This window comes from Sus scrofa, chromosome 5 (assembly GCF_054392235.1).
Source record: "Sus scrofa isolate SSC_HxYL_T2T_F1_AM1 chromosome 5, Sscrofa_HxYL_maternal_Yorkshire_Landrace_v2.0, whole genome shotgun sequence".
Lineage (NCBI taxonomy): Eukaryota > Metazoa > Chordata > Mammalia > Artiodactyla > Suidae > Sus > Sus scrofa.
The window spans coordinates 8,287,969-8,309,230 of record NC_139387.1 but is presented as its reverse complement, the minus strand read 5'-3'; the positions used below and the strand labels follow the sequence as shown (position 1 = coordinate 8,309,230).

General features: G+C 52.3%; 2 protein-coding genes and 1 long non-coding RNA gene across 8 annotated transcripts in view; 2 read left to right on the top strand and 1 right to left on the bottom strand.

Moving 5' to 3' along the window:
• The window catches only part of FAM83F (family with sequence similarity 83 member F), a 34,030-nt gene extending 28,781 nt beyond the window's left edge, over positions 1 to 5,249 (top strand). Inside the window, exon 5 of the mRNA XM_005663777.3 lies at positions 763 to 5,249. Coding sequence (XP_005663834.2) covers positions 763 to 812 — 50 coding nt within the window. The 3' untranslated portion in view covers positions 813 to 5,249. The remainder of the gene's footprint in view (positions 1 to 762) is intronic.
• A 2,310-nt stretch (positions 5,250 to 7,559) lies between these two features.
• Positions 7,560 to 14,163, bottom strand: LOC102162756 (uncharacterized). 3 transcript variants are annotated; one of them, XR_014803007.1, is made up of 3 exons: positions 14,031 to 14,163; positions 13,220 to 13,634; positions 7,560 to 12,258 (listed from the first exon to the last, which is right to left on the bottom strand). It is a non-coding gene; the product is annotated as an uncharacterized LOC102162756 (long non-coding RNA). The 3 variants fall into 3 exon arrangements; XR_001305237.3 differs by lacking the exon at positions 7,560 to 12,258 and having other exon boundaries at positions 13,078 to 13,634; XR_014803008.1 differs by lacking the exon at positions 7,560 to 12,258 and having other exon boundaries at positions 13,078 to 13,634; positions 13,920 to 14,056.
• Positions 14,164 to 14,790: 627 nt separating this feature from the next.
• TNRC6B (trinucleotide repeat containing adaptor 6B) overlaps positions 14,791 to 21,262 on the top strand; it is a 247,943-nt gene continuing 241,471 nt past the window's right edge. For 2 of the 4 annotated variants that reach the window (XM_021092845.2, XM_084955174.1), the window contains exon 1: positions 14,791 to 15,031. Coding sequence is in view for 2 of the 4 variants with exons in the window: in XM_021092843.2 (XP_020948502.2) it covers positions 15,173 to 15,184 (12 nt within the window). In the remaining 2 variants the exon portion in view is untranslated. Of the gene's footprint in view, positions 15,185 to 21,262 lie in introns of all 4 variants that reach the window. The other 2 variants (XM_021092843.2, XM_021092847.2) reach the window with 1 other exon arrangement.

The following is a 21,262-nucleotide window of genomic DNA, read 5'->3' as shown; positions in this document are numbered from 1 at the left end:
TGGGGAGGAACTGGCAGCAAAGAAGCCAGCAGTGTCGCCTCGGAGACAGGCGGCCAGCGCCCCAGGAGCATGTGGACCCTCAGCCTCGCAGCCCCCTTCCCTCCACAGGTCCCAGGGCAGGAGTCCAGGGGGCCTCTGCTGAGGATTGTAAATGGAAGGGCCTGGGAAGAGGAGAGCCGGCCTCTCGCCCCGCCTTTCCTCCCAATGACGTGTGTCCTCTGCATCCTCCGCCTTAACGCTACATCCCCTAAGCGTGCCGTCTGCGCCCCGGGGCCTGGCTCTCCATCTTGTCCTCTTCCACTGGGTGGCCTGACTAGTGGAGCAGCTGAGACAGGACCTGGCCCTGAGAACTGGGGGACCCACCGCCCGGGCTGGAAGCCGGCCCGAGGATGCCTTCTCACGGCCCCGCCATCCTGAGGACTGAGGAGAGGGTGACTGCGTGCGCCTGTGAGCCGTGAGGCTGCATGTGGGGTCAGCTCCTGGTGAACGGCCTCTCAGCAGGACTTGTCATTGCCGAGGTCAGGACTTGTCATTGCCGAGGTCAGGGGAGCGCAGAGAGGTCCGGAGGTGCTCAGGACGGGGGGATCTTTCCTTTTGCTTCTCCGAAGACCCTACTAACCTGGTTTGCAGGTCGGCTGCTTGGGAGGGAGAGTGGCCCCGGCACCCAGACTGGAGGCGTGGGTGGTCACAGGAGAGGGGCTGCGGCCAGTCCATTGAGCACCTCACTCACACCCTCCCTTGCCGGTGCCCTTGTCTCTGCAGGTAAAACAACTCCCAGTCCTGCCAAAGCCAGCAATTGTGTGATCTTCTAAGCCGCACGCGGGCCTGCTGCGGCAGGACCTGTGGATGCCCCCGTCCTGTCCTGTGGCGAACACAGGACAAACCCTGCACCAGTTTGCACATCGGACCCCTCCTGACCTCCTGCCCCGGCAGCCTCATCCTGGCCTCAGGGACCCTGAATCGCAGATGTGAGAGTCTGCGGCATCTCAGGACCATTGCACACCTCCACAAGCGCATGGCGGCTGCGCAGGGGTCAGCCCTCGTTTACATGCTGGGGAAGCTCACCAACGTCCACGCTTCTTTATGTCCAGCCCCCTCCCTCCGCTGGGCCAGCCTCGCCCTGCAGCCCTGAGATGGGGTGAGCCCACATCTTCATACCTCACTCAACATGAGGGGGGCCCAGGGCAGCCCCCCGCCCCGCCTTCTCCTTCTCTGGGCTCCCTGGTGCTGCTGGTCCCCCGAGAGCTGTGGTGGAATAGAAGGCACGAGGACAGGGCTCTGAGCCAGGCACCCAGTCTTGCTCTGGCCTCTGAACGTGAGGCAGGAGGTGGGTGAGGATGGCGGCTGGGGACTGGCTGCTGTGGCCGTCCTGGCCTGTCCCTGCAGGCTCCTGCTCTAGACTCCGAATAGAATGAGGCAGCATTTGGTGCCATTGCATCAAATTTGAGAGTCCAGCACCGAGGCCTCCTCTCCCTCACCCAGCGCCACCTGGCAGGCTCCACCCTGAATGGTCCAGGCCTCCTAGGCTATTGCCTGCTGCAAGCCCACCTGGAGCCCCCTAGTGCCTTTACCTGAGGCGGCTCCCTCCCCTCCTGTGCCTTGATTTGCAGCCCAAAGCAGGGAGGGAGAGAGAGCCGGCCTGATGTGGGGAGGGAGGCTGGGCCCTGTCTCCAGGAGCCTGTGTCCCTCCCTGCACCCCAGAGCTGGCCCTTGGTCCCCTTTACCAGCCGGGACTCACGTGCCTTCTCTAGTTACAGTTCAGCCAAAGACCAGCCTTGGCCTCCTGCCAAAGTCAGGCAGGATTGAGGAGCCTTGGCCTCCTGACAGGGACCTGGCCTAAGTGCCACAATGCCAGGCCAGGAAGAGCAGCCTGCCGTACAGTGCCCCCTCTTCAGGCGTGTGACGGAAGGGCTCTGCGCAAGTTCCTGCGCGGACAGTGGAGAAACTGCCCACGCGGGCCCTGCGGCCCGCCCTGCTTCAGGCCCAGGGACTGGTGGTCAGTCGCTGAGAGCTGAGGGCCGCAGCACCTGGGCGAGCACCACGCTCAGCCTCTCGGCCTCCTGCGTCTAAGCCAAGCTCCTGACCCCTCGTCTTTCCTTCAGCAGAACCCTGGGGCACCAGCAGCACCTTGGGGAGGGGCGCGGCTGTCTGCCAACACCTATGGAAGGGGGAGAGGGGGCGCCCCAGCGTCCTAGTGATGGGAGGGGTGGGGAGGGGAGAGTGAACCTGGCTCCCCGGGGCAGGGCGAGCTTCTGTGAGGATTAAACATTTCCTGGGAAGTGCTTCCTGAGGCACCGAGGCCTGGCAGCGAGGCCTTGCTTGTTCTGGAGGGGAAGGGCCGGGGGAGGCAAAGGGGGTGTTTCCACCTCAGATGCAAGTGTTTGGGTAGACAGAGCACCCTTGGTGAGGAGAGCAGACACCTCTGGGGACAAGGGAGGAGGGGACCAGCTCCTAAGCGATGCTGCAGATGTCTGCTGGTGCCTCTCCTAGAGAGCAGTGCCCTCCCCGCCCAGACTGGCAGCCACCGCAGCCTCGAGCGGGCAGTCCTTCCTGCCCCCGTTTCTCCCTGTGCCGGCCTGGGCGCCTTCTCACTCCCTCATAGAAACAGAGCGGCTGGGAGACCATATGTTGAAGAGGAAGCCACATGGTGTCCTGGGAGGAGGGCTGGCCTGTGAGGCAAGGCACCGGCCCCTCCCCAGCATGTTCCCTCTCCCCTTCCCTTACCGAGGTTTGGCCGCAATGGCCTCTGACCCCTTCCAGAAGACAGTCCAAAGATTGCTGAGGATCTTGAAGTCCTGGAGTGCAGCTCCTGCCGTCTGCTCATCGGCCTGAGCTGCAGCCCGCCCCCTCCTGCCTCTTGGCTTCAGCTTTGGCACGTCTGCCCTCCGTTCTAGCACTTGCACATACTTTGTGAAATTCTCATCAAATCTCAAGGGAACATCTGGCCTTCCCAGCTGGGTGGCAAGTTCAAGGGTGGACCATGCCCTTGGTCCCTCCTCAGCATCTTCCACAGGCTGGTGACACCAGAAGGGCTCAGGAGGAAAGGGATGGAATGGCGCTCAGGGTGCGAGGCCTGGCTCCACTGCCGCCACCTGCCCCCATCTCCAAGCTGCCCACTTTCTCAGTCTGGTCTCTGTGGGCCAAGTGTCAACCACTGGCAGAGCTCCTTGGGAGGTCGGCCTTGGATGAGCAGAGGCACTTGGCGGCTGCCGCCACCCTAGACCTTGCTCCTTAGGAGCAGGAAGCACAGGCCTTCTGCACAGAGCTGGGAGGCTTTCCCTTGATATTTGGCAAAACCTCCCAGTCTCCTTTGTCAGCTGTCCTCGGGATATGGGTAGCCCCACCCCTGATCAGCCTCTGCTCACAGCATTCGCCTGTGTCTGCACGGACTCAACAGAAAGCCAGATGAAAGAGGCAGCCTTGAGATACGGGGGGAAAGGGTTTGTTTTTTGTTTTGTGTGTGTGTGTGTGTGTGTGTGTGTGTTTTAGGGCCACTTCCACTGCTTGTGGAGGTTCCCAGGCTAGGGGTCAAATCAGAGCTACAGCTGCCAGCCTACACCACAGCCACAGCAACGCCTGACCCGAGCCATGTCTGCGACCTACACCACAGCTGACAGCAACACTAGGTCTGTAACCCATTGAGCGAGGCCAGGGATCGAACCTGCAACCTCATGGTTCATAGTCAGATTCATTTCTGCTGCACCACAACGGGGAACTCTGGTTTTCTGCTTTTGACATACCGATCACCTGCTATACGCCAGTCACTGTGCTAGATGTTTCCGTCACCTGCAGCTTTCAAACTAAGACAAGCCCAGGAAAAGACCCTTTGCAAAGTTAAAAGCTCTTCCTGTATACACGGAGACTGAGTCTCAAAGGTTACATGGTGAGCAGCTCAGGTCTGTTGCCCCCGTTTTCTAGATGAGGAGGTACGTGGTTCTCCCCACATCCCATAGCACCTAAAATGCAGACCCAGGACGGCTCCTCCAGCTCAGGGCTTCCTGCCTTCAATACCAGTAACACCTTGAACGGAAAATTCTGTTGGGGGAGGGGCTGCCCTACACACAGTAGGAGGTTTAGCAGCCCCTACCTACTAACTACCAGTAGCACCCTTCAGATGAGACAACCAAAAATGTCTTCAGACGTTGCCACGTGTCCCCGGGGTTCCGATGGCCCCAGGTGAGAAAGAGAGCTCTACTTTGAGCCCTGAAGGGCCACGGGCTGCTTCCCTGAGCTGCTGTCATGTGTGTTCCTCCTGCAAAACAGTTCTCTTTGTTGCCGAAACGCTGGGGCCCAGAGAGGCTGGCTGGCTTGCCAGAGATTTTGCTTTCTGTGCCTGGCGCGGTGGTATCTTCCTTCTCTGCTCTGTCTACCTTGCTTGGCTCTCCCCAGAACAGGTGTGTTTATGTGCACACATCTGTCCCTGCCACGTTTCCTCCCAATCTGTTCTCCTTCCTTCGGCCTCCGTTAAGGCCAGCACAGAGAGCATCCCTGGACATACCTGTGTGTCTCCGGCAGTGTCCCCACATCAAAAGGCAGCCAGGGCTGACACGCTCCTCAGTGCTACCTGGAGCTCCGTGATCACATTCCCAGTGACCACTGACAAAGCCCCCTCAGCAGCTAATTAGTCCTGCTGAGCACCGTGGATACAGTTGATCATCTGGCTGTGCGCCAGTCTTTCCTCCCTGCCTGGAGGACCCAGTGGCTGTCACTGTGACCGTCTGTACTGCTGTTCCAGTGGCAGGAGGTCTGGTGCAGAGCAGGCACCCCAGGTCCAGCAAGCTGAGCCAGACCAAGGCTGAGAGGACATGCCCCTTAGGAGAGTCTGAGAGCTGGCGAGTGCAGATGTGAGAGTGTTTTTAGGGTGAGTCATCACTGGATCATCCGGAAGCCTTTGAAAAGCTGGACAGGGAGTTCCAATTGTGGCTCAGTGGGTTAAGAACCTGACATTGTGTCCATGATGATGTGGATTCGATCCCTGGTCTTGCTCAGTTGGTTAAGGATCCGGCATTGCTGCAAACTGCAGTGTAGGTTTCAGATCTGCCATTGCTGTGGCTGTAACGGAGGTTGGCAGCTGCAGCTCCGATTCAGCCCCTAACCCAGGATCTTCCATATGCCACAGGTGTGCCCCGGAGACCAGGACACCATCTTTCTGCCTCACTGTTGTATCCTCATATCTGCGTAATAGCAATTTGTTAAATGATTGAACACTTGACAGCTATTTGATACAGAGAATAAACTAGGCTAATCAATGGGGGCGGTGTCAGAGGCTCTGAAATTGATCCTGACTCCTGAGACCACACCTGGAAGCCAAACAGGATTCTGCTCTCCACTATTTCATTTCATGAGGACTGGGTTTATCAAAAGTCCTTCCTGATCAAATCTTTTCCTCGAGGATTTCAGCATGTGTCCTCAGGGGGGTCATCTCCCAGTGGCCCAGGCTAGAACCTAGTTTATCCAGACCTTCCTAGAGCACTGTCATTGCATCATGTGGCCTTTCCAAGTGACAGCACTCCGGAGACAAGTTTTCATCAGAAAAGTGGCTAGAAGTTAGGCATTGTCAGCAGCCGCTGAAAAGCAGCTCCAGGAACAGATGTCCACGTTGTAGGAGACCAGCCAGGACCTGCCACAGAAGCCAGCAAGTGCGTGGGGAACCTGGAGGAGGAAGGGAGGAAAGGCAAGAACAGGCAGCATGCCCAGAGGCCCATGGTCCTCTGGGCACAAGCAAGGGAAAAGCACATCCCATCCTGTGCTAAGAACCAAGACTGTGCTTTTATTTCCTGAGTGCAGCTTGAGCTCCTCCTGGAAGATCTCAGAAGCTGGGCAATTGGAGAAGGAAAGGCACTTCACTGCAATACTTGGAAGGCTTTATTCATTTGTTCATTCCACAGATATTTTCCGTGTGCTAGGCCCGGGGATGAGTGGTGATCGGGGAAGGCCCTCTCGGGTTTAGGGCAGTGTGGGGGGCATCCTGTTGGCTGTGATCTTATCTGCAGCCTGTGGCAGCAAGAGAACAGTCTGCAGAAGGGGCAGGCCCCGGGCTGGATCCTCCATTGGCCACACATTAGCTCAACGACCTGCTCCACATGCATCCACATGCACAGTGGCTACACAGAGGGGGCGCTCCATGACTCGGCGGGGGCTGGTGGGGGTTTATCTTTTCTTCCTGGGACATTCTCTCCCCTGCTCCCACCCTGTAAAATCGACACAAGTTAAGTAGCTGGCACAGGGGGCTACATGTCTGCCCACCTGGAAGAAGTTTCAAGGCCCAGGTTTTGAAAGAAGAAAAGTTCCAGAGATGCCACTTGTGAGCTGCCTCCACCACCCTCCCCACCTCAGCTCTGTGGGTTTGTTATTTGCGAGCCTGGAAGAGGGCCACCATCTTATCCAGTTGTACGGAAGTCCAACTTTGCTTGATCGAGAGTTTGGAGGTAAAAAACCAATTATCATTTGTTTAGAAAATCCTTCACATATAAAACACAAGTTAAAACCCAAAGCAAAGAAATAGCACATCAGAAAAGCCTGCCGATCTGTGCCACACCACCGGGCGTCCCGAACGTGCGGCTGCAGGCCCTCCCCAGCTTCCTTCCAGCCTTTTCCGCGCACTCGCTGGCGGCAACGACGGCGGGCGTCGCCCCGATGGCCCGGGCGGGGCTGCAGGCGGCGTGGGGCCTCTGCGGAGCGCAGGCTGAGCACCGCGGGGAGATGCTGACACCTCGCGGCCGCTCGCGGCGCCTTTCTTTCCTCCTCGGTCTTGGAGTAGGAAGACCAGGGCCAGGGCTTGGCCACCTTTCAGTCATTGCCAGATAGTAAAGGTTCTACGCTTTGTTGACCGGCCGTGTCTGTCGCGACCGCTGCTCCCATAGCACTGAGGCGACCACAGCCTCTCGGTGGACGAGTGGGCGTGGCTATTCCCATGAAACTTTCTGGACACTGAAATTTGAATTTCATGCCATTTTCCTGTGTCACAGAATATTCCTCATTTTTTAAATTTCCCACCCATTAAAAAAATGTTAAAACCTGAGTTCCCGTTGTGGCTCGGAGGAGACCAATCTGACTAAGAACCATGAGGTTGTGGGTTCGATCCCTGGCCTTGCTCAGTGGGTTAAGGATCTCGCGTTGCCGTGAGCTGTGGTGTAGGTCGTAGGATGCCGCGTTGCTGGGCTCTGGTGTAGCTCCGATTCAGCCCCTAGCCTGGGAACCTCCATATGCACGCAGCTCTAAAAACAACAAACAAAAAAGTTAAAAACCATTCTTAGCTCACAGGCTGCGCAAAAACAGGCAGTGGCTGGATTTAGCCTGCAGACCCTGTTAACCCCCGGCGAGGGACACTTTTCTCAGCACTAACTCCCAACTGTCACGCCTGTGATCCTTCCTTTGTCATTATTCTACCGCCAAGAGGGCTCCCCTAGTCCCCCACCCCCAGAATGCTGCCACTGAGCCCTCTTCCTGACAGAAATTCTGGAGTTGTTGGTTTTCATGCATTTCATAAGTTTACATAAGTGTCCTTAAGTTTACATAAGGCGCCCTGCCCTGTGCGAAGGAGTTTTAACCAACATGTGTTTTATATTTACTTCTATTCATTTATTAGCTCAAACAAACTTATTGAGAACTTGTTGCGGCCCAGGCACTGTAATAAGACAGGCCTGGTCTCTGCCCTTGAGATGTTCGTAGTCTGGTGGAGACGATGGACACAGGGAGACAAGAATTATGATAGAGAAGCACAGGGGCTGTGGAAGCCCAACTTGGGGATGGAGGTCAGGGAAGGCTTCCTGGAGGAGGAGATGATCTCTGAGCCAACACCTGAAGAGGGAGGGAGGGAGGAAGGGGAGAAGGAGGCAAGGCGTTCCGGGAAAAGATCCAGAGCCTAAAAAGAACTCTTCCCAAAGAGTCGTAAGCACCAAGGACATAGAGAAGATTCAGATATAGTGTCTGCCTTCAGGCCTCCCAGTCTGGTGGGTGAGACAGGCTATCACAAGCTATTGAAAGGTTGTAGAGGAGTTCCCGTCTGGCTCAACGGTAACAAACCCGACTAGTATCCATGAGGATGTGGCTTCCATCCCTGGCCTCTCTCAGTGGGTTAAGGATCTGGCATTGCCATGAGCTGCGGTGTAGTTTGCAGACGCGGCTTGGATCTGGCATGGCTGTGGCTGTGGCTGTGGCTGCTGGAGGCCGGCAGCTGCAGCTCTGATTTGACTTCTAGCCTTGGCACCTCCATATGATGAGGGTGCGGCTCTGAAAAAAAGAAAAAGAAAGGTCGTAGAGAAAGAAGTCTTCTCTCTGGGCTCGTAGGATCAGTGAGCGGGAGGCAGTGGCAAGGGATAGATGGTGCCCACGGCCGGTCTGGCCTGGGGCGGACTCCACAGAGGCGTCAAGAGAATCCAGGGGAAAGAGAGGGGTGGGTCTGGCTTCTCTGCTCCAGAAGCCCTGAGAGGAAAAGGGGCTTGAACTGAGCTTTGAAGGAAGTGTAGACCTTGGAGCAGAAGGAGGAAGGGGCATCCTAGGCAGCAGAAACTACACAGGCTGACTCACTGGGGAGGAAAGAGGCCGGCTAGGGAACACCAGGAAGTCCTCCTGAGGGGTCCCGGGCAGGGTCTTTCACTGTGTGAATCTCACGACCACCCCAACCAACAGGTGTAATTTTTTTCCCAGTTAAAAGCCATGACCTTGGACAGTTAACTGAACCTCTCTCTGTCTTGGTCTCCTCATCTGTAGCTACCTCATAAGGTTGTAAGTTAACACCTATATAATCAGGGAGTTCCTGTTGTGGCTCAGCAGTGACGAACCCTACTAGTATTCATGAGGATGCAGGTTCGATCTCTGGTCTCGCTCAGTGGGTTAAGGATCCAGCATTACTGTGAGCTTCAGTGTAGGGTTGCAGATTTGGCTTGGATCCTGCATTGCTGTGGCTGTGGTGTAGGCCAGGACCTGCAGCTCTGATTCGCTCCCTAGGCTGGGAACATCCATATGCTTTGGGTGCGGCCCTTTTAGAAAGACAATTAAATAAATAAATGAATGAATAAATCAATAAATAAAATACCTCTATAGTCAGAACAGTGCCTGGCACCGGGGCTGGCTTCACAGGCATACACTCTGCAGGGTCCCATGCTCCCCCCCAAGAAGGGGAAGTGCCCCACATTTGTTTTAATGCTCTGCTGTTGCTGTCTTGAAATTCTTAATAATTTTGCAACAAGGAGCCCCATGCTTTCATTTTGCACACCCAGTCCCACCTGGCTTAGTATATACTTACAAACTTGAGGTTTTATTATTATCTTAGAGTCTAGAATAACCTCTGATTCCATAGACTTATTGGAGAAATGCGGACACTGAAGCTCAGACAGTTTACATGAGCCGCGCATGATCACAGAGCTGGCGGCCTGCAGAGTGACGGCTGGAGATGCAGAGATGAAGTCGCAACCTCAGGGGTGAAGGCAGGACAGCGACCCAGCTCTCCGCCCCCACCCTCACACCCCCGGAAGGCAACAGAAGGAGAGAAAAGAGACAGACTCCTTAGGGAGCTTAGAAAAAGAGAGAGTATGAAAAAGAGCATGAACAGTTGTAGAGGTAGGAGGGAGCTGGCTATTTTGAGGAACCAAGAGAAGAGTCTCAGAGTAAAACATAGTGGTGAAGCCATGGAAACGAGGACGGGGAAAGTCTCCTGGATCTTGGCCACAAAGAGGTTATAGATGAGCTTCGAGAAAGAGTTCCAGTGGAGAGCGAGGGCTGGAAGCCCGGTTTAAAGAACATGGGGCCCTGCGGTGGAGATGGCCACGGGGCATCATTTAAGAAATGGAGAAAAGGAAATAGAGGGGAAGGGAGGGAGGGAGGGAAGAGAGCTACTTTGAAGGCGGGGGGAGAGGAGCCAGGTCCCAACTGGGGTGCAGAGGAGGGATCATCAGAGGCCGTAATGTAGCCGGGAAGCAGGGCACCTCTTTCCCGGAGTCTGCAAGGAAAAGAGCTGGGGTCGAGCTAATCAAGGCAAGCTAATTACACGGTTCATCTGGGGGCCGGTTGTCTCCGCAGCAGCACCGCGGCCTTTCCAAGGTGTATAGACATCTCTGGGCAGCACAGCAGCACAGAAAAGAGCTGACTCACTGGGGTCAGAGGACCCAGGATCAGCTGTGAGGTTATTAACTGTGGGGATCTGGGACAAGTTAGGCAGCGCTGTCGTGCCTCAGTTTCCCAACCTGGCAAATGGGGATAACCACAGCAGTTGTGAAGATTAACTGCCGTGATCCACGTGAAGCCCTCAGTGCAGTGTCTGACACACAGCAAGTGCTCAGGAAGGGGTGCTGTTATTAACAGTGCATCTGGTTCTCCTGTGACCCTCCTGGGGGTCCAGCACTGGCCGGCACTCAGGAGGGTCCGGGGTTTGTTGCTTCCCTAGGAGGCTGACAGGAAGTGTGATTGTAAGAAACAAGAGGTGGTTTAGAGGTGGTCCAGCGTCTGTCACAAGGGCTTTGTTGCACAATAAATGCTACCAAACATGTAATAAATGCCTATGAGCATGTCCTCGGTCATCAGCAGCCTCTAGAAGGCTCCCCTCCCCCACGGCTCTTGGCCTTGGCTCTGGCTACACCCACTGCCCAAGTGAGCCATATCAGCGGACAGCTGTCCTCTGTCTTTTGGATTCGGTTCCTTTACAGGGATCTTCCCACGATTATAAGTTTGAGAACCGGAGAATGCTTTACAAACACTTCCAAATGTCTCCCAGCATTGAGAGGCCAGTGCAAAGGGTAAAGGGAGTTCTCCTGTGCCACAGAAATCAGAGCTGGAGCCAAGCCAGCTGGCTATGTCACCCCAAGCGTGTGGGTCATTGCGGAATTGTTCGCAGAAATTCCCACTGCATTGGATTTTGTCCAGGCCAGTGCAATGTGTTCAGAAATCACAGAACAATCTCTCAGGGGAAAAAAAAGAAGGCCGGTTGCTTGGAATGGCTTAGAGCACTTTTGGTAGCCATCCAAGGCAGCTATCACTCGTTAAGTCTGCCTTCCCCTCTAGCAAAAAGCCAACTGTATAGAATACCACATATAGAGCTCTAAGAATACAGAGTGCTCCAAGAACATACCGCACTTGGCCTGAGGACAAGTGTGCAGGGCTTGATGAGTTTCTCTTTTTACTCTCATAACTGGGTGGGTTGGAACAAACACACACACAAGACATTTTCCCCAAGTAGCAGGCAGAGAAGAAAAGAGAAAGAGAGCACAGGAGAGCACCCCGGCCTGTCCCTCTCTGACCTGGGCTGCCTTTTCAGGGCGTGGACTGACTCCACAGCCACCAAGGCAGCTTTTCAACCCTAGGGCATTGGTCACAGCAGACCCCCTTCCTTGCCCGGTTTGTTGACTCCACGCTGGGCTGAGCAAGCCCCAAAGTCCTGTGATAGATGGCAATTTGTCATTTGCTGTGACAGGAACCTGAAACCACCATCCTCCACAATAAATATTTGGTTGATTTATTGGCTTCCTTCCCGTGAGTTTAGAAAGTGAGGATAGGTTCCATCCAATGCTGCAGTTCTTTCTTTCTTTCTTTTTGGCTGCACCTGTGGCATGTAGAAGTTCCTGGACAGGAATTGAATCCGCACCACAGCAGCCACCCGAGCCACTGCAGTGACAACACCAGAACTTGAACCTGCTGAGCCCCACGGGAACTCCCAAAACTGTAGCTCTGACCCATGAGAGCTCTCAACATACAGACAAGACCCTAAACCCACTCCACTGTCTGCTGGAAGAAGAAATCTGTGCGGGGGCCTATTCATAAAAGAGTCTGGGACCCAAAGAACAGACCTGTGGTTGCCAAGGTGGGAGGGGAGGGAGTGGGATGGATGGGAGTTTGGGGTTAGTAGATGCAAATTATGACATTTAGAAGGGATAAGCTGTGAGGTCCTACTCTATAGCTCAGGGAACTACATCCAGTCTCTTGGGATAGAACATGATGGATGATAATACAAGAAAGGGAATGTGTCTGTATGTATGACCGGGACACTTTGCTGTACAGGAGAAATTGGCACAGTAAATTGTCAATCAACTATAATTTTTAAAATGTAAAAAATAAATAGTCTGGGAAGATATTCCCCTCAATGGCAGTTGGCTCTAGTCATGGGATTTGAGGGAGCTTTTACTTCTACTTTAAAACTTTCTGTATCGTCTGAAATCTTTACTCGATGTTACTTTTAGGATCAGAAAAACAGCAATCTTATTTGGAAGTAATTTTCTTATTCTCAGGTGGGTGAACACGACAGGGTTTCCAGCTTCCTGCTGTCTCCTGGGGATGGAAAGTACAAGGGGGATTAGACAGACCCTGGAAGGCCCTCAAAGACAAAAATTATAGGAAGAATGGGCTTTGGCCACTCCTGGGTTTCCTATCCTGCTCCCTGACCATTTATCTGTGGTCTCTTACCTCGCTAACCACAGTTCATCCTTTAGTGCGCCTCATAGATGTCACTTCTTCAGGGTAGCCATCTCTGTCCCCCCAAGACTGAGTCCCAGGTCCTCCCAAGCCACCTGCACTGTGATTACCTGTTTACGTGTTGGCCACCCCCCCCCCCAACTAAATCCAGATCACTGAAGGCAGATGTGTTTTATTCATCTGTGCAGCCCTTGTACCTTACAGGTGCCGACAAGCTCAATAAACGTTTTTTACCGAATAATTATTTACTGGGGAACCTTTTATAATCAGAGCAATTTAAGACATACAAAGATGAAAAAGAAACCATTTGTTTTCAAGGAAGTGAGCTGGGGAGACAGAGGTATCCAACAATTAACTCTAAAACCAAGCACTAGTTTAAGGGTTAATTCAGGGTTACGAACAACCAACTATGAACATACGGAAGGCTTTGGACCCTGACCATTTCTCATCTGTTTTGTTTTCTGGTTCAGAATGCCCATGTTGGAATGCTAGTAGCGGATATGTGCTTGTAGTTATAAGGATTCAGGTTCTTAGGAACTTCCTTAGAATTTGACTCATGATTTTTCTTCGTCCTTCTGCTGGCAGTCGCCCTAGGAATACCTGCCATTTAATCTTAATTGATGTTTGTGAAATACTTGTCTTCCTCTGCTGAAAGGCTGTAAGTGTTGGGCATTATTACTGAGTTATAGCGGTCGCTTTATTATTAAAGTAGTGCCAATGAGGTTACACAATAGCTTGGATCAGGAGGTGAAACAAGGGCGATGATCCCACTGAAGCTACAGGGGTTGGGGATTTGGGATGGTAAAATGTTAATTACCCGAGATGGAATGCAGGCTGGCGTCCAGCACTGTGCTCCTGGAGATCATTTTAGTCCCAGAGGCAGGAGTTGGCTCTCTGGCAGTGGATCCTAAGCATCCTGCCCTCCTCTGGCTGGAATGTTGGATTCACTTTGCTGAAAGCTGCCACAGAGAAAGAATCCAATGGCCACAAGCCAGGCGCGCACATCTCGCACAGCATTAGGGGCTACTCTGGAAGCTTTCCAGCAGCTGAAGGGCTGTTCCATTTGCATACAGTAAATTACTTATTTCCAAAACGATTTATTCTTTTTGTCTTTTAGACTCTTTCCTTATTTCCAGCTCCTGCGTACTCTCTCCAAGAGTGAGCTGGAGATGGATGGCAGGGGGGTCCGCTTGAAACAGAAGGTTGGTAGAAGTGTCCATTTATTTATAAAGCTGAGAAAATGAACACAAAGGTATATAAGCTTCTGATCAGGAAACATCAAGACTGTTTTAATTTAGGGTGGACAGAAGTGGGTGCTGGAGAGGAGGATGTGGTGGAGGCAATGACAACCTGTTCACAGCCTCAGTCCCCAACAATGTCACCTCTACAAGCTGACTGAGGAGCTTAGGTTCTGAATGAAATGTTTTGACGATGTTGGGTTGGCTGATGGGTACAATTCTAGGCTAAGGTAAAGGCACTAAAAGCGAAAAGAGCTAAGGCAATGGAGTCAAACAGACCTGGGACCAAATGCCGGTCTACTACTTCCCACCTAGGTGACCTTGGGCAAATATCCCAGCCGCTCTGGAGCCCTGGTTTCCTATCGGTAAAATTTAGAATATAAAACTCACGGGTTTAACCAATAGTCCCTGTAAAGATCTCTGCATAGTTGGCACAAAGTAGGCACGCAATAAATAGCAGTCGTTATTACAGTCAACTACAGGCCAAACGACCAGAGTCATCTAAACTCCCTAGCAAACAACCGTAGCAAAACGAATCCAGATCTGACCGACGCGCCTTTTAGCCCAATAAGGTACCAGGAAAGAACTCGGTGGAGACAAACCAATGGCACTAGCTCTTGTTGTTGGACGGGCTCTCTTGCCGTCCCACCAATAGTTTGAGGATTTGACCAGGGAGTGACATTCCAACAGTCCAATGACGTACAACCAGCCCACACTCAGCACTTCGGAGGGGATAAATCAAGGAGCCGGGACGTATAGATTCCGTTATTAGGCAGTAGTGGATAGAGAGAGGACCTTAGGGGAAACAGCGCGAGGCCGAGGCACTAATGAGCAAATAAAAGAAAAAAGGCGATGGTTGCGCCAAGTGAGCTCGGCCGCCATCATGCTCTAGTTTCCCCTTCGCCTCTCCCAGTCCGCAACGGAGGAAGCGGCCTCTGGGATGCTGAGGGGGTGTGTCCCCTAATGATTGGCGCAGGCAGCGTAGCCAATCCTAGCTCGTCAAACGGAACGCACTTAACCAATGAGGGGCGACGGCAGCGGCGAGGAATTGGAGGGGCGGAACAGCAGCTTGACGGGCATAGAAGGCAGCCAGTGACGGCCGGCAGCATCCTTCCTGCGGCCAATGGAATGGGGCTCTGGGCGGGCCCCCGAGTGTTTGTGTTGTGGTTTTGGGGGAGGGAGGCGGAGGGGAAAGTTTGTTTATTTTGTTTTTAGTTTCTGGGGTCCCCGTGTTTCTCGGAGGTGAAGCGGGAGGGAGTGACTCCCCCCCGAGCCCCTCAGTCTCCCTACTACGTCGCCTCCATAGCCTGCGGAGAAGCGGGGACCGCGCGCCTCGCAGCGCATCGCCTCACAGCGGAACGCCGCGCACTCGGAGCGGGCACGGCTCGGCGGTGAGTGAGGACCGACGGCCACTGCTGTCCTTCCCCTCCCCCGCTCACCGCCCAGTCAGAGTCGGGCGGCCGGGTGGGTGAGGACGCCCGCGGGAGCGCGCCGCGCGGGGCCGGCCTGTCAAGCTGAGGCGCAGCGTGTGCATGTCCTCGCGAGTGAGCGCGCGCGGCGGGGAGAGGGCCGGGAGGGGCGTGAGCGCGCGCGCGGGGCAGGCGGGGGCGGCGGCGTTGGGCGCGCGCTCCGTGGGGCGGGCGTCTGGTGGGTTTGACCCCAGGGCGGGGAGGGACGCGGTCGACGTCCGCGCGCGGGGAAGGGGCGCTGGGAATGGAAGGGCCGGGCGGGCGCGCACGCGCGGCTCTGGGCGTCACGCGCCGGCAGGTGTGAGCTGGGGGAGGGCTTCCGGGTGGGCTGGTCGATCGAGTTCGCTTCTCGTCGCCGGGGGACCTCGGGGCGGGGAGGGGTCCCGGTAGTGGCAAAGAGCCGAGGCCCGCGGAGGCGCGTCGGGGCCCCTGCCAGGCAGTGGCAGAGGGAGGCGGCAGGCCTCAGCCTCTCGGTCCCCACCTGTGTGCAAGACCTGCGTGACGGAGCGAATGCGTTCCCCTGCTCATCCCGGACCGGGGGATCCCGCCCCCATCCCTCACCCCAGAGCCCTGAGTGTGGCCACCTTCCAGAGGCGATTCACTCTCCACGGGGAAAGGAGGGGACTGGCAGAGGACGTTCAGCCCGAGGTGTTTTCTGCTGTCCCCTGGTCCTGCGCCCTGTGGCTTCAAACTAGCCGGTTTCCACAGTGGGCTTAAATACACTGTAGAGGCTGAAGACAGCCAGTAGCCTCTAGTCGGGCACTTTAAGGACCAACCTATCCTCATATCTTTGAGCACAGAATACTATCTGGGTCTTTTCAGGCTCCTTGCTTTCTCATGTATCTTTGTATCTTTTGGCTGTTTTATTACTTTTTAGCATCTGCGCTAGAGATTGAGTGAGAGATAAGGTGAATTTCAAGTTGCTCCTTTGTATTGCAGTATAAGCAGCATCATACAACAGAATTGGCCAGAGATGTTTCTCCATAGTAAGTGAATAAAATGTCATTAATTTTGCCCCCCCCCAGCAGTTAAGCAAACAAATGTTTTGATACCTCATATCTTGTATTTTGTGAAAGTTTAACAATAGAAGCTATTTACTTCTTACTTGCAGGGAATTTCAGTAGAATGATAGTTTCCTATTGATTTGGAGAAGCATCTTGGCTTTGAAACTTTGTTTATTCTTTTGGTGATGTTATGTAAATGTCTGTTAAAAAGCAGAACTTACAGCACCTTGGCACCTCTACAGTGTGCAGTATCCTTGTAGGTAGGTAGTGGAGATGTGAATGTAGTAGGTTGCTACGCTAAGGCTAGAATCCGGAGTACAAATCAGACCGGCTTGTTTCACGTGGGATGCAGTGATGATGATAATGATGGCTTTATAGTTTCTTAGTTCTTAACTGGTTTTTTGTTCGTTTTTTGGCCGTGCCTGTGCCGGAGGGATGTGGAAGTTCCTGGGCCAGAGATCAAACCTGTGCCATGCTGCTGGAGCGTCCCTAGCCGCTGCAATGACAATGCTGGATCCTTAACTTACTACACCGCAAGGAAGCTCCGGTTCATGACTGTTTTTAAGTGCTCATCCTAAACATCATTATTTGAACAGAATAGTTTCCAATAGGACTTGAGCAGAAGAAATCCCCAAGCTGCTTTTCTAAGGTAGCACATAAATGTCATGCCCTTGGGGAGAAAATTTTTTTTCCTCATTCAAATGGAACCCCTTAAAAATGTTTTAAATGAGAACAATACCATTTGTTCAAATGGTAGTAATAGTGTTCGCTAACATTATCTGTGTGCTTCACATATGCCAGCCTGTTTATATTTTGTATTTAATCCTTACCTCCAGCCTGTGGGAGGAGGTCTTAGTACTGTTTTATGGATGAGAGAAAGCCTCCAAGAGCCCCACAGATAGGAGGTTCAAGGGCATAGGTTTAACCTTAAGTCTGACTGGTTTCAAAGCCTGTGCTTGTTCCATTTTGCCCTCTAAATTAGCCAGAGGAAATGCACAGGAGTTTCCTGGTGGTGCAGTGGATTAAGGATCTAGTGTTATTAGTGCTGTGGCTTGGGTCACTGCTGTGGTGAGGGTTTGACCCCTGGAACTTCTGATACTACAGGCTTGCCCCCCAGAAAAGTGCATAAAGGACACTGAAAAGTAGACAGGAATGGAAGAGGGAAATGCAACTGACAGATTTTCCATACCTAACTTAAGAATTTAAAGTCATTCTTAGTTTTTAGAAATTAGGAACATTTTTACTAGTGTTACATTTGTTTTAATTTCCTCCCTGTTTTATTTTTATAAAGATAACTATGAATGAATTTCAGAGGTCAGGCCTTTCAGAGCCCTTTGTACAGATCTCCACGCCAGTATTTTGCGTTTGTGATTAATCCTGCATGCTTTCAGGGAGGAGGCATTAGTCACTTTTGTATCCAGGGAGGTACTTGGTATATAGTAGGAGCACAGTAAATGTCAGTTGACTAGGGAGCAGAGTTTAAAATATCATGACTTTGGGGAGTTCCCGTCGTGGTGCAGTAGTTAACGAATCCGACTAGGAACCATGAGGTTGCGGGTTCGGTCCCTGCCCTTGCTCAGTGGGTTGCCGTGGGCTGTGGTATAGGTTGCAGACGCGGCTCGGATCCTGCGTTGCTGTGGCTCTGGCGTAGGCCGGTGGCTACAGCTCCAATTCGACCCCTAGCCTGGGAACCTCCATATGCCGAGGGAGCGGCCCAAGAAATAGCAACAACAACAACAACAACAACAACAAAAGACAAAAAAAAAATATCATGACTTTGGGTTCATTTTAGCAGTTTTAGTTTAATGGGACAATAAGAAAAGGAATAGCTCGTGTGCAAAAGGCATGTTCTAGAAGAATACTTAAATGGAGCAATTCATAGGGTCTGGGAGTTTTGGCTCTGCTAGTTTACCAGATCTCCCACTTCTTACCTGTTTGAGCTCTGGTACCATTCTGTCCTTCCTGTCACCTCCAGGGTTCTAAGGGACTCTCTTCACTACATAGTCATTCTTTGATCCTTTGCAGCCTGGGCTCCCAATCTCACCACCACCCACTGAGGCTTTTTCCAAGGTCGCCAGTTACCTAATGGTTAAATTTCCCAGAGCATCCTTTCAGGCTTTATCCTGTTCTGTCTCCCTGTAGCCATCAGTCCTTTTGATTACCCCATGACGGTAAAACTTCTTATTTTCTAAGTAACATGTGAAAACGTTGATTTTTCTATAAATGTTAACACATGTGCGGGTTCATGTTACCACTACCACAATCAGGATGCAGAACAACTTAATCACCCCCAAAAGACTCTCTCATGCCTTTTTTTTTTCCTTTTTGGCCATGCCTGAGGCATGTGGAAGTTTGTGGGCCAGGGTCTGAACCCGTGCCATTGTGACTCGAGCAGCAGCAATGCCAACACCAGATCTTCAACCCACTGAGCCACAAGGGAACTCCGTGCTATCTCCCTATGTTTTTTTTGTTTTTTGTTTTGGCTCTTTAGGGCTGCATGGAGGTTCCCAGGCTAAGGTCAAATCAGAGCTATAGCTGCCGGCCTTCACCACGGCCACGCCGGATCCTCTCCTCTTTTGACGTCTCTTTTTTCTGACCTCTGTCCCAGAGAGAAACAAACACTAAGGATCAGACTCGGGTTCTTTTTGTTGTAGGGTTATTTTTTTCCCCTTCTTTTTCTACTCTTTGAAAATGTTATTTACTTTTGGGCTTTAAACTGTCACCTCTCCATCTACTAACTGGAGGATCCATGGCTGGTCTTTTTTCCGTTCTCTAAAACAACATCTGTATATACCTGCTGGAATTCTTCTCTAGTCCTTCATACTCAGTATGTTTAGAGTTGTGCCTAACTTTGCTTCCCAGTAGCTCTTCCATCAGTTTTTTCTGTATTTTCCTTCTTCGAACCTTGCAACCCTGAAACATTTTTTTTTTGGGGGGGGATCTTATATTAAACTCTGTTATCCCAGACCAGGTATCCTGCTATTCACCTACAAATACCGGCTCCTGCTCCTTTGCTGCCCAGCTGGCTTCTGTTCTGTAGGCTGAGTGGGGCATCGGTGGGTGGATCACTTAGAACCCACGAGGACTGGACTGCTTCCCGGGTTGAAATCCCTTAGGGCTTCCCATTGCACTCAAACCTCTTTGGGATTTTATTTTTCATCCTATGATGCTCCGTAGGATCTGGCCTCCCTCCACCTGCCTCTCCAGCCTTCTCTCACCAACTTTATGGCCCCTCTCCCTTCCTGATATTAAGACTACACGGTCTTTCTTTCAGTTCTTTAAATTACCCAGGCCTTTTCCAGCCTTAAGGGTTTTGTACATACCACTCTCCTACCTTGGACTGTCCACCCCGCCCCCCAGTCTTCACCTTCCTGACCTCAGGGTTCAGATTAAATGGTCGTTTCTTCAGGGAGGCTTTCCCTTATGACCACATCCCACTACTCCCATCCACCCTCAATCAGGTCTTTCAGAGCGCCTGTTCTTTTTTCACAGCTCTCACCGCAATTTGTGATTCAGGACCATGTCTGTTTTGCTTCCCAGGCCTCAGAGCTGAGCCAAGTATCGGGCATACAGCAAACTCCCAGTAAATATTTGTTGGCTGTGTTGTGAGTCTGGGCTTTTGCTTTTATAATTTATGGCTCTCTTGTAGTTTCTGGTAGCCTTGCTTTCTACCTCCTGCCTTCTTTGGGCTTGATCGCACTGGTGGAGGTCTCGCCACATAGAGGTAGCTCTGAAGTTGCTAAAGAGGACATCGATCCTGTTCTGAATTTCACCTCTGCCTGGGCGCCCTTACCACTGAGCCAGATGAGATCTAACCTAAACCTAAAACTGGGGCTGGCCTTGCTAGCCCGCTGAGCAGTGCACCTTGGTTATCCAGGCTCACGCCAGTGCTTGCAGCTGTTACTCTTCCCTCACCTCACCCTGCTCTTGATGTCTTCCTCCTCTCCCCCCAGCGTGGGACTTCTAAAGACCTTGTGTACTTTCCAGCTGAGCCTGCTTACCCTTTGACGTTTGCCAGCCTCTTGACATTGACAACTGCCTCTAGTGTCTTGACCCTGTGGATTGCCCCCACACTAGTCTTCCTGAAGCAGGGCCTTGTTTATGTTTCCTGCCCCCTCCCCAGATCTACCACAAGCACTTAAATTTGAAAGCCCTCAATAGTGTTTCATTGCCTCGAGGGATTAAATGCTGCAGCTTGCTTGTTATTTAAAGCTCTCTGGACGAGCACTGTGCAGGAGACATAGAAAGCAAGCCACAAGTGCGAGCCACATATGTACTTTTTAAATGTTCTAGTAGCCGCATTAAAAAGGTCGAAAGAAAGGGTGAAATTGATTTTCATAACATTTTATTTACTTCAAAATGTCCAGAATTTTATGTAAACATGTAATTGGTTAAAACAAACAAACAAACAAAAAAACTATTTTGGGAGTTCCCGTCGTGGCTCAGCGGTTAACAAACCCAACTAGCATCCATGAGGCCTTGGGTTTGATCCCTGGCCTTGCTCAGTGGGTTAAGGATCCTGTGTTGCCGTGAGCTGTGGTGTAGGTCGCAGATGCAGCTCAGATCCCAGTTGCTGTGGCTGTGGCGTAGGCTGGCAGCTGTAGCTCCACTTCGACCTCTAGCCTGGGAACCTCCATATGCTGCAGGTGTGGCCCTAAAAAAAAAAAAGCCAGGAGTCCCCGTCGTAGCTCAGTGGTTGACGAATCCGACTAGAAACCATGAGATTGTGGGTTCAGTCCCTGGCCTTGCTTAGTGGGTTAAGGATCCGGCGTTGCCGTGGGCTGTGGTGTAGGTTGCAGACACGGCTCAAATCCCGCGTTGCTGTGGCTCTGGTGTAGACCTGCGGCTACAGCTCCGATTCAACCCCTAGCCTGGGAACCTCTGTGTGCCGCAGGAGCTGCCTAAGAAAAGACCAAAACAAACAAACAAAAAATTTCAAGATGCTTTACATTTTTTTTATATGAAACTCTGAAATCTAGAGTGTATTTTTCACTTCATACATCTCAATTCAGACTGACCACATTTCCAGTGCTCAGTAGCTGCATGTGGCTGGTACATGTTGGACTGCACAACCCTAAACTATGTCCTCAGCACAGTTGGAGGGCTGTACCTGTGGAGCTGCCACCACTGGCCTCTTGGTAACTCTGTT